This window comes from Ruditapes philippinarum, unplaced genomic scaffold (genome assembly GCF_026571515.1).
Source record: "Ruditapes philippinarum isolate M1 unplaced genomic scaffold, ASM2657151v2 ctg5968_1_1_1_1, whole genome shotgun sequence".
NCBI classification, from domain to species: Eukaryota; Metazoa; Mollusca; class Bivalvia; order Venerida; family Veneridae; genus Ruditapes; species Ruditapes philippinarum.
In genome coordinates, this window is record NW_026863255.1 from 190745 (window position 1) to 203465 (window position 12721).

Genomic DNA, 12721 nt, shown 5'->3' on the forward strand with positions numbered 1-12721 from the left:
ATTTATGCATTCTTACTGCTTGGTTTTATATTGTAAGACTATCCCCAATATTTTTTCACAAGAATGTAGTTAATAGATTCAAGACAGAGTCATTGTGTTTTACAAACACATGTTGGTGAGATAAATTTTAAAGAACATAGTTCTAACAGGGTTTTAACAGTGTTAACTTTAAACATGAAATATTTTATTGTATTTGCCCATAGATAAGACATAAAATATTTTATTGTATTTGCCCATAGATAAGACATAAAATATTTTATTGTATTTGCCCATAGATAAGACATAAAATATTTTATTGTATTTGCTCATAGATAAGACATAAAATATTTTATTGTATTTGCCCATAGATAAGACATAAAATATTTTATTGTATTTGCTCATAGATAAGACCGTCTTATGAGGAGGCCCATATTTCAAGACCAGGTCATGTCCTAATACAAGGTCAGGTTGCCGGGGCAACAACACGACCTCAGATTGACCTTGCTGTCTTCCCATGGTATGTCAGGACAGCATGTTAGCCAAAAAAAAAAGAGAGAAAAAAAAAACACTAAATGTTGTGCCCTTTTTGTTGTGCATGTTTGATTGTTAACATGTGTTGTATTTTAATTTTAACATTAATAATAGAACTACGGTTAACATGAATTATAGAATTGATGCCACATATATCATCATGAATTGTCCAATAACAACTAGTTTGGTAGGATTGATGCTGATTTAAGAAACAAAGTGAATAGAAAAACTAAGAATAGAAGTATTTTAGTAACTCTTGGCAAAACTTAGATGACTGATTTTCACACTCAAATAACATGTGACCTACAGATTCTAGTCACACTAGCCCATGACCTGCTGGAAATGAAAGTGATTTGTCTTTACCACTAGTGCAGAGCCAGGCCGGCTTGCGCATTTGTGCAGTCTGACCAGGCTCTATACTGTTGTGAGCTCAAGGTTTTATATTTTGATTATGAAATCTACTTGAATTGAACTGTTCCTATATCAAGGTTGGGCAAACGTATTACATGTTCATCAGGTGAAAGGCTTAAGAAACAATATGCCGGGAAAATTTGTATTTTAATGTCATTTCTTGTAATATAACTGAACTTTTTTATTTGATTCTTAGATGTTAATGGTTAAAATATTATGTATTAATAAGTTTATAAAATGATGAAATATGTGGACAGAAATAATTGTATATAGTTGTATACACAGTGTGATTTAGTAGTTATTTATTGAAACATATTATAAAGTGAATGTAAATGTTTTACTTTTAATCTTTTGTTATGGCATTGATTTTTCTGGCTTGTATTAAAGATGTAGTAAGACTCACTCTGACATTTTTCCCTCTGACATTTTTTCCTCTCTTTTAGTCTTATTTCACTTTCATACATTTTGCATGTGAACATTTTCACAGAATGTGCATTTTGTCCTGAAATGTTGGTTTAAATGATATATGTAAAGATTTTGCAATTGTTTTAGGGAAAAAAAACTGTAGATATAGATTCCAGGAAAGAAGTTTGGTATCTGCACAGATTGTTAAAGATTCCAGGAAAACATGTTTGGTTTTTGCCCTTATCACCTTAATTCCAGGCAAAACATGTTTGGTTTCTGCCTTGTCACCTTGATTCCAGGCAAACATGTTTGGTTTCTGCCCTTAGCGCCTTGATTCCAGGGAAACATGTTTGGTTTCTGCCCTTAGCGCCTTGATTCCAGGCAAACATGTTTGGTTTCTGCCCTTAGCGCCTTGATTCCAGGGAAACATGTTTGGTTTCTGCCCTTAGCGCCTTGATTCCAGGCAAACATGTTTGGTTTCTCCCCTAGCGCCTTGATTCCAGGCAAACATGTTTGGTTTCTGCCCTTAGCGCCTTGATTCCAGGCAAACATGTTTGGTTTCTGCCCTTAGCGCCTTGATTCCAGGCAAACATGTTTGGTAACTACACTTGTTGCCTAGATTCAAGGAAAGCAGTTTGATATCTGCACTGGTGATTAAAATTCCAGGAAAACAGTGTATCTTTCGAAATATTACACTTATAAGGGGTTTAGTAATGTATCACTTGAAGTATTACATTTATAAGGGGTTTACCAATGTATCTATGGAAGTGTTACATTTGTAAGGGGTTTAGTAATGTATCTATGGAAGTATTACATTTAGAAGGGGTTTACCAATGTATCTATGGAAGTGTTACATATAGAAGGGGTTTAGTAATGTGTCTATGGAAATATTACATTTATAAAGGGTTTACCAATGTATCTATGGAAGTGTTACATTTATAAGGGGTTTAGTAATGTATCTATGGAAATATTACATTTATAAGGGGTTTACCAATGTATCTATGGAAGTGTTACATATATAAGGGGTATGTATCTATGGAAGTGCTACATATATAAGGGGTTTACCATGTATCTATGGAAGTATTACATTTATAAGGGATTAAGCAATGTATCTATGGTAGTATTACATTTATAACATGTTTATAAGTGTATCTATGGAAGTATTACATTTATAACATGTTTATAAGTGTATCTATGGAAGGAGTGTACTTACAAAAGGTTTATCAGTGTATCTTTGGAAATATTTTACTTACAAAAAATTTATTGAAGTATATATGAAAGGATTGTATTGAAATCTTTCAGTATTTTAAAAAATAAAGTATTATGGAAGTATTGTAAATATATGTACATTGAAATTTTATATTTATGATTGTTAGATATAAATACATACTTTCAATGCATACAATCTTGTACATGGGAATGTGATAAAACATGAAAACTTTCATCACTCTTGCATGTAGTTTAGTGAAATACCATATTGGTTCTAAAAGTGCTCAGAAACAGATTCCGTCCTTCATTTAACCATTATCCTGCTGAATTCTGAGGTGATTAACCTTTGTCACCGGGTATAGAACCTTTTTTGGCATATCTGTGCAAATTGACCAGGCTTTATACTTTAAGTAGTTTGATAATGAATTCCCTCAAACTTCAAATAGACTTTACAGATTCAGAAAAAAGCTAATCCAGTACACAAGTTCACCAGGTTAATGGATAAAATAACCAAAATATTGGGAATTTGACTTGAATGGGCTGGTCCAGCTTCAATTTTTGAACCATTATCAGTTTTTTGAACAATTAATTTGCAAGCTGGTCGCCCGGACTGTAGAGCCTGGTTGGAATGGATGTAACAGAGCCAGTAACAGGGTTTTTATAATCTATGACTTGGGGGGGGGGGGGGGGGGGTAGGCATTTGTTATGAAATGTGACCAGGGGGCACTTTGTAGAACCAATATAGTGATTTTTGTACTGAGTTAACTTGCATGGTTATTGTAATCTCTATTCAGCCCCCGCGGCGTGCCCCTTCCTATCTAGACTGGGAATTTTCTGGCAGACACCGTACCTCTCAGATACCTTCACCGTGTAAACCAGTTGGCTATGTAAATGTTCCAGACGGGCATGATTATAGTCAATATGAATGGTGAGTAAATCGCAGACCGGAGATAATGGGAACACACTGACCAGTTGTTTTTATCAGAACATTTGACAGTGCAGGGGAAAAAACTTTTTTATAGTAAAAAAAAGTATTCAAAAAAAGTATTCTTCAATGACTTCTTTGGGATATCCTAACTCAAATTGTTTGGATGTTTTTGGTAGAAGGGGGGCGGGGGAGTGTCCATCATTTTCATGATTTATTATTTTTAAAATTTAATGATTTTCCAAATATTAAATGGATCAATACATTTTGTTTACAGTGTAACTTCTGAATTCCGGAAGTTCTAAAATCGGGAAACTTCTGAAATCCAAACATTTTTCAGGGTCCCAAAATTCTTTTGTTTTCTATGTAATGAATACTTCTGAATTCCGGAACTTCTAAAATCTGAATTCTAACGATTTTCTTGTTAAATTTCGGTTATATCAATTATAATTTACTTCCAAAATCCATAGATTACAACCCCTGTCAACCAATTGTCAAACACTTGATTACAGTGTGAATATTAAAAATGAGAAGTATAACATGATGAAAAATAAAAATTACAGGTAAATAGCTGGTACAACATGAAATTTACTAAATAATTTTACATTATGCTTTTGTTTAAACAAAGTCAGTTATAGGTGTTAAAGAAATTTAATATGCATATTAAGTTATAAACTTTTTAAAAGTCATATAATTTTGCCATTTTATAAATATATTTAGTTTCATATTTTTTTTCACCATGTCTTACATAAACAATTGATGTTTAATGTTTCTACTTTTTCTTTCTACTATGTCTCAGATAATTCCAAACTTCTGAATTCCGGAAACTTCCAAATTTCGAACTTTTTGGCTAGTCCCACAGGTGTTCGGCTTTCAGAAGTTACACTGTATATTTTAACATAGAGTAAACTCGGGGCTATACGTATATAGGAAAGTGAAAATAGAAGAAGAAAAAAAACAACAACTGCAAACTGGTTTATATAGTGATTCTGTTGCTATGACAACTGGAATGTATCCAATGAATGATTGTTTTCATCTTGAATGACTTCTTTATGTACATGATTATTATCATTGAACTTCATCTTGTAAAACACTGAAAACTTCCACCTCTCCTATGCATGACTCTGGCTAGTTAGTGTTCTAACTAAAACAGTTATCTCTCTAATGAAAACAACTTAGGTGCAGAATATGGTTGGTCATATATGGTTGGTCATAATTATGATCAGTGTCCTATATGGGCTGTCATATATGGTTGGTGTCATATATGGTTGGTCATCAATAATCAGTGTCATAATCAGTGTCATATATGATTGGTCAACTATAATCAGTGTCTTATTTGGTTGGTCATATATGATCATTGTCATACATTCACAGTCATATATGATCAGCCATATTTTGTCAACCATATATCTACACTGAGGGAAGTATTATGACTGATGGTTTCTTAGAGAGTTTTACTTTGATTTAACATAGTACAACAAACAGTCAAAGCGAGCCCGACGACCCGCCATGCCAGATTCAGGATACATACCAGTTGTTATACAACGTGGGACAAATAAAGTCAAATTCGGTTCTGTTAACACAACTTTGAGTAAAGACATAAATAGGTCAGATTGTTTAGAACAAATGGATTGGTAAGTTTGAAAATAAACGTTCAAAATGAAAAAAAAAATAATCTTGTTTTACAATAAAAAAAAAATTGTTTGTTTCTGTTTAGTTGTTCTAGTTGTTGTTTAATATTTGTGATGTTGTGAGTATTACAATGCATGCTAGAATGTTTAATCCTAAAATAAAAAACAATTTATTTATAAAATTTGTTCAGTGATTTCCATTCCTTAAAGTAATAACTTTACCATAGTTTGTCTCTTCTGATGTTATATAAATTTCTAATAAGCGTTTATTTAACTAAGATCAAAAAAGTCATGATCATCTAACAGCTTTAGATATATACAAAGTAAGTGAGATTTGTATGACACTGTTTATAATCATTTTATAATATAAATGCAGCACAACGTCCAGACATTTAAGCCAATGTAACACTGAATAAAACTGAAGCAGTATTTACATGTAGTGCCGTCATTGGTTGTGGAAGTAAATGTTTAATTTGAAAAATTTGTATTAACTTATTGTTTAAATAGTTGTATTTGCATTCAACAAAGTGGTTAACATGACAGACTTTGAAATTTCTTGCCCATCACCATTGACGGTATTAAATCTGCCAGGGACTTGGAGTCCATTCATATGAGGAAATTTATGATCTGGCTTGCTGATGTAAAATTGATGGTCCAACTTGGTCTGTGTTGAAGACAAAATATAATTTGATGTTAGATTTTCTAGTTTGAGATCAAGTTATAATAGATATATATTGTATTATAGGTACGTAGGTCCTTTAGCACGTGATCAAGCTGGTGAAAGGATGAAAAAATTGCCAGATGGTACATACTTAGTTAGAGATAGTGAAAACCCCCAGCGTAAAGGCAATCCTGCTCTCAGTATAAAGTAAGTATTGATTATCTAAAATTTGATTGGTTCTTAAGTTAGAATTAGTGCCATATTATATTAAAGTGACCAATGAAAAAGAAGCTACCATACTTTGGCACACATTGTCCACAATAAACACTTACATGGGCAAATGAGAGCACAATCAGATATATTTGGGTGGTGCTCTAACTTTTGATGAAGAAGAAGTAGTCTGTCTGTACACTGGTTGCTAGGCAAGCTATTTTATCATTGATGACTTTCAAATATTTAAAATGTAAAATAAACCATTCTTAAAAAAAAACTTTAAATTGTAGTTGTAATACCCAAACAATCCAAAACATTTTTTACATTATCTGAAAAAGCAAAATATTCCTATAGAGCAAACAATGATTATTTATTTGAGGCTTTTTCATTTCTTTAGTCCTATATGGTACATTAAAGGACTATTTGCTGAATATATAAACATATTTTTTACATTTCTCCCTTCAGGTTTTCAGGAACAGTTCGACACATAAAGATAGAAAAGAATTCAGAGAACATGTATTATATGGCTGACACCAGGTTCTTTCATTCATTGCCAGTAAGTGTAACATTTTGCTTCAGTCAGTGTAACATTCATTTCATGTCAGTGTAACATTCATTACATGTCAGTGTAACATTCATTCCATGTCAGTGTAACATTCATTCCATGTCAGTGTAACATTCATTTTATGTCCGTGTAACATTCATTTTATGTCAGTGTAACATTCATTACTTGTCAGTGTAACATTCATTTTATGTCAGTGTAACATTCATTACATGTCAGTGTAACATTCATTACTTGTCAGTGTAACATTCATTACTTGTCAGTGTAACATTCTTTTTATGTCCGTGTAACATTCATTACTTGTCAGTGTAACATTCATTACATGTCAATAGAACATTCATTACATGTCAGTGTAAAATTCATTACATGTCAGTGTAACATTCATATCCTGTCAGTGTAACATTCATTACATGTCAGTGTAACATTTATTACTTGTCAGTGTAACATTGATTTCATGTCAGTGTAACATTTACATTCTTTAGCAGTAAAATACACTTAAATTATAGAACATGTAATGGGTCCTGGAAATATCAGTCATGGTTTTTGTACTGTGTTATTTTCTTTGTCTCTTGTTGACAACTCTAGCTTTGTCAAAATATTATATTAGTTAGAGATTTCATACTTTGACATGCTATCGTTATATAAGATAAAGCCATGTTACTTGGCCGTTACTTAATTGTGTAAGCTAGAACCTCTAAACATTGTTATAGCATCAAACAATATAATAACAATATTGAAGAGTTGAATTCAAATCTTTTGTTGTAATGTTTCAGGAGTTAATAGAGTTTTACCAGAAGAATTCATTATCGGACAGTTTCCCTGAAGTTCAGACTAACCTTCTATATCCATATAAATCTGTCGCTTCCAATCCACAAGGTAAGCTATCTGGCTGTATAAAATCTATTGCTTACAATAATGAAGCTTAGTTATCTGTTTAGGAGTGCCTGTGGCTGAGTATTTAAGGTCTTTGACTTAAAACCACTTGCCCTTCACCTTTGTTGGTTTAATCCCACTTGGGACTTTGGATTCTTAAATGTGAGGAATAAATCAGGCTATCTTAAAACATCACTGGTTCTACTCAGGTGCCTGCTTGTGCCTGAAATAAAGCATGGTGGGGACACTTAGGACTTCCTTCAGCAGAAAAGCTGGAAAGTTGCCATATGACCTCAGCATTGTCCACTTGACTGTGATCTGTTTGACTGTTAAATATAAGTCAGAGACGTGATAAGTTTATAAACCTGTGTATAATCCTCACAGAGTTTCAACAGTTCACTTATTTAAATAACTGACATGTTTTCATTGTGCTAGTGCATGTTTATTTTATTTTTGTGTATTAGCTTGTGTGTTATTAACATGTTACACTTGCTGCTAGTGCATGGTCAAAATTATTATGTTACTTGTTTTCACTGCAATAATACCATTACATGTTTTTTTAAATTACATACATTTTTTATGCATACATCATGTCACCAACTAATTATACTTAAAAGAGACTTTTTTACTGACCTTAATGTCTGTGTAACTGGCCTAAATGTCTGTGTTACTGGCCTAAATATATATGTTACTTACCTAAATGACTGTTTTACTGGCCTTAATGTCTGTGTTACTGACCTAAATGTCTTTGTTACTGGCCTAAATGTCTGTGTTACTGACATTAATGTCTGTGTTACTGACATTAATGTCTCTGTTACTGACCTTAATGTCTGTGTTACTGACATTAATGTCTGTGTTACTGACATTAATGTCTTTGTTACTGGCCTTAATGTCTGTGTTACTGACATTAATGTCTGTGTTACTGACCTTAATGTCTGTGTTACTGACATTAATGTCTGTGTTACTGACCTTAATGTCTGTGTTACTGACCTTAATGTCTTTGTTACTGACATTAATGTCTGTGTTACTGGCCTAAATGTCTGTGTTACTGGCTATCAAGTTACCTTGACTATCAAGGTCAAATTATCGAAATTTGCAGAAAGTGTTTTTACTTTATTATTTACTTAGAGATTTGATTCATTCTTGGACGAAAGAGCATTTATGGCAAAACTGACATGATGATAAATTCAAATGTGACTTTGACCTTTGACTTACCTTGACTGTCAAGATCAAATCTGAAATTTTAATTTAATTTGTTAAAAAAAAAAATGTTTTGTAGTATAATATTCTTCCTTTGATGTGTTTGACTTTAGAAACTAGAAATTGTGTGTGGTCCCTGCTAGGCAGTTGCTTTTGTTATATTTATGCATGCTACTGTAGATGTGTTATTATTTTTTATCCCATATAACCCATACTAGTCAGCTAACTGTTCTATTTTTAGCTAACTGTTCTATTTTTAGCCACCAATGGCATAACATCACCACTCAGAGTTGCACTCCCACCAAAGCCTGAGAATTCTACTGCGGGTATGCACTTACTTCAGTTCTATAATTTGATATTTATTATTTATTTATTGTTATTTTTTTTCATTCTTTAAATATTAAGCCACTCTGAGCACAATGTTCTGAAAAAAGAATTGTTCAGTTTTGTTTCTTGTTGAAATGTTTAATCATAAAACTGACCCTTTGCTCTAGCATTTGAAAGAGAATTCATTTTATTTTGCTTTTTTATGCCTGAAGGAAAGTTTTATGTTATATATCTGGTCATCAGTATGTCTGTGTTTCTATTAGTAATTATATAATACTTATATTTTATATAATTATAATGTATATGCTTTTTATATAGAACTTATATAATACATGTACTTATTGTATAGAATAATGATTTTGGCACACATGTACATCATAGTAACATAGAAAATGTTAAAGTTTGTTACTGCTAAGGTATGCAAACATTTCAATCATAAATCATTGTATTGTATATTGTCATTTTTAACTTTTATATATACACATGGAAAAAAAGGTAAGCACATCCGGCATTTTGCCTCAATTTTGACATGACCACAACTGAAATTTTAGATTTTATTTGGGCCATTGTACAAACCACTTGTAGTCAACCTGTAAACTGGAACAAGCTATGCACCAAGAATGTCAAAATTTATCTCAAAATCACACAGCTACCTGGTAGTATGAGGAAAAGGGTTGAGGCTGTCATTCTGGCACGTGGCGGTTATGCACGTTATTAAAAATTTGGCTACATAATGTCATTTTAGGTTACGTACTAGGCAACATTTACCAAAAATATCCACCAGTAAATGTTTTGTAAATGCTCCAAAGCCATACTTATAATCACTTACATTTTTGGTAAAAAACAACACATTTGCTAATGCTTCAATAAATTGGTTAAGAAATAACTAAATTCTTAAATTTACTGGTTTATGATTACTAAATTGGTATTGCTACTTATGTAATCATATAACTATTTCTTAAATCATGACAGTGCTTTCAATCACAACCAATTTTAGATTTTTCCAGGGTGTGCTTAACTTATTTCCAGGTGTATTTCTTGGATGTCTTCAGTTTGTAGTATGTGTGTTGCCTTGCTAAAGCTAGATATCTTTTAAGAAAAACAAAAATCAAATTATGTATTATTTCTGACAATACAAGAAAATACATTATTTTTAGTTTGACTCTTTGAAGAATAATTGGGCAAATCCTACTAATTCAGGTGATGTTGAGCATTGATGTAAGACTGGACAAAGTTTTCATATTTGATTGAAATTATGGCTCTTTGTGAATTACTGGTTAAAGTTTTGCATGAAGCAGCAATCTTCAAAACACCTTTGGCATGAATAATGAAAAATTGCCTTTTGTGGTAATTGAGCCAATCAGGTTACCTCTCAATGGAATTTTTTACTTTTTATAAAAAAAAAAACAAGTAAATGCATTGTGTATTAATCTGTCAGACTGTGGGTCAAAATGGGTCAAAATTTAAATAAACCTGGTATAGTGAAGCCTTATTAATTCTTTATATTTATCAGGTTTTTTAAATTGTACCAGGAACATTAAATTATTATGTTGGGGAGTTATGTAGGTACGAGGGTTGTCCCAAAATATCGTAGACAAAGTCTGTTACTCAATCATTTATAACACTTTACAATAATCTAGCTAAAGAAAAGTCAATACACCTTCTATGCATGTCTATGCGAAATATAAACAAAATACCTCCAAAGTTGACCAAGTTATTGAAATTTAAAAAATGATACCTGTACATAACCGAAGCACGCCGACATGAACGTCATGACGTCATAAGTATTTTTTAATGTTTTTCAAAGTATTCTCCGTGTTTTTCGATGCACTTCCGGTGTCGGGTGACCCATTTATTATAGATGTTTTCAAAAAAGTCCTGCTTCAATGTACTCAACACTCGTAGAGTTTCCTGGCGGAGTTCGCTGAAGTTTTAGAACCTTTGACCTCGTAATTGTGATTTTAAATAAGGAAACACTGCAATGTCTAAGGGTGCTAAATCCGGACTGTATGGTGCATGAGGAAGTCTCTGAAAACCTATCACATCAAGTTCAATCTGTATCTCCTGAGATCTATGGCAAGGTGCATTATCTTGATGAAATATAATGTTCTCCAAGTTGTCAATTAACGCTGGACGCTTCTTTCTTATCGCATTTAAGAGATCACGTCTGATTACCTGATAATACACAAATTAAAGAAAATAGACCTAAGTTAGATTAATTCATATTGAAAATGTGATTACACTTTAGGATATTATTCTGATTATAACGGAGAAATCAGTCATTATTATTAATTATTACCGTAATAATTACAAAGAATTTAACTATAGACTTACCTTTGAGTAGTATGCAGAATTCACGGTCTGGCCAAGTGGGACTGCATGACAGACAAGTACGGTACCCCTTTCCTATCAATAAACACGATAAACATGTGTTTTCCTATGGATTTTGTAACTTTTGCCTTTTTCGGTGGCGGAGAAGCAGCTGTTTTCCACACACTTGATTGTCTTTTATAACGTAAATGTGACCTATTACATTTTTGTCTCAGTTTTAATTAGAAACAAGATATTTGTGACAATTATTATAAGGTGATATGAATTTGAGACAAGAATTATTGTTTACAGGTCGGCGTATATTGAGTTATTGTTTACAGGTCAGCATATATTGAGTTATTGTTTACAGGTCGGTGTATATCGAGTTATTGTTTACAGGTCAGCGTATATTGAGTTATTGTTTACAGGTTGGCGTATATTAAGTTATTGTTTACAGGTCGGTGTATATTGAGTTATTGTTTACAGGTCAGCGTATATTGAGTTATTGTTTACAGGTCAGCGTATATTGAGTTATTGTTTACAGGTCGGCATTTATTGAATTATTGTTTACAGGACAGCGTATATTGAGTTATTGTTAACAGGTCTGTGTATATTGTGTAATTGGTTACCGGTCAGCATATATTGAGTTATTATTTACAGGTCAGCATATATTGAGTTATTGTTTACAGGTTGGCGTTTATTGAATTATTGGTTACAGGTCAGCGTTTATTGAATTATTGTTTACAGGTCAGCGTTTATTGAGTTATTATTTACAGGTCTGTGTATATTGTGTAATTGGTTACATTGAGTTATTGTTTACAGGTCGGTGTATATTGAATTATTGTTTACAGGTCAGCGTATATTGAGTTATTGTTTACCGGTCAGCGTATATTGAGTTATTGTTTACAGGTCGGTGTATATTGAGTTATTGTTTACAGGTCAGCGTATATTGAGTTATTGTTTACAGGTCGGTGTATATTGAGTTATTGTTTACAGGTCAGCGTATATTGAGTTATTGTTTACAGGTCAGTGTATATTGAGTTATTGTTTACAGGTCAGCGTATATTGAGTTATTGTTTACAGGTTGGCGTATATTGAGTTATTGTTTTACAGGTTGGCGTATATTGAGTTATTGTTTACAGGTCGGCGTATATTGAGTTATTGTTTACAGGACAGCGTATATTGAGTTTATTGTTTACCGGTCGGTGTGTATATTGTGTAATTGTTTACAGGTCAGCGTATATTGAGTTATTGTTTACAGGTCAGCATATATTGAGTTATTGTTTAGAGGTCGGCATATATTGAGTTATTGTTTACAGGTCAGCATATATTGAGTTATTATTGTTTGCAGGTCAGCGTATAATGAGTTATTGTTTACAGGTCTGCGTATAATGAGTTATTGTTTACAGGTCACCGTATATCGAGTTATTATTGTTTACAGGTCACCGTATATCGAGTTATTGTTTACAGGTCGGCATATATTG

At 32.4% G+C, this 12721-nt stretch overlaps 1 protein-coding gene across 8 annotated transcripts in view; it reads left to right on the forward strand.

Annotated features, from left to right (window-relative positions):
* The window catches only part of LOC132721628 (proto-oncogene vav-like), a 77263-nt gene that overhangs the window by 59235 nt on the left and 5307 nt on the right, over window positions 1-12721 (forward strand). For 5 of the 8 annotated variants that reach the window (XR_009624489.1, XM_060705952.1, XM_060705950.1 and 2 more), the window contains 5 exons: window positions 4934-5094; window positions 5837-5959; window positions 6431-6521; window positions 7301-7403; window positions 8861-8926. Coding sequence is in view for 7 of the 8 variants with exons in the window: in XM_060705952.1 (XP_060561935.1) it covers window positions 4934-5094; window positions 5837-5959; window positions 6431-6521; window positions 7301-7403; window positions 8861-8926 (544 nt within the window). In the remaining variant the exon portion in view is untranslated. Of the gene's footprint in view, window positions 1-383; window positions 497-3329; window positions 3464-4933; window positions 5095-5836; window positions 5960-6430; window positions 6522-7300; window positions 7404-8860; window positions 8927-12721 lie in introns of all 8 variants that reach the window. The other 3 variants (XM_060705953.1, XM_060705951.1, XM_060705954.1) reach the window with 3 other exon arrangements.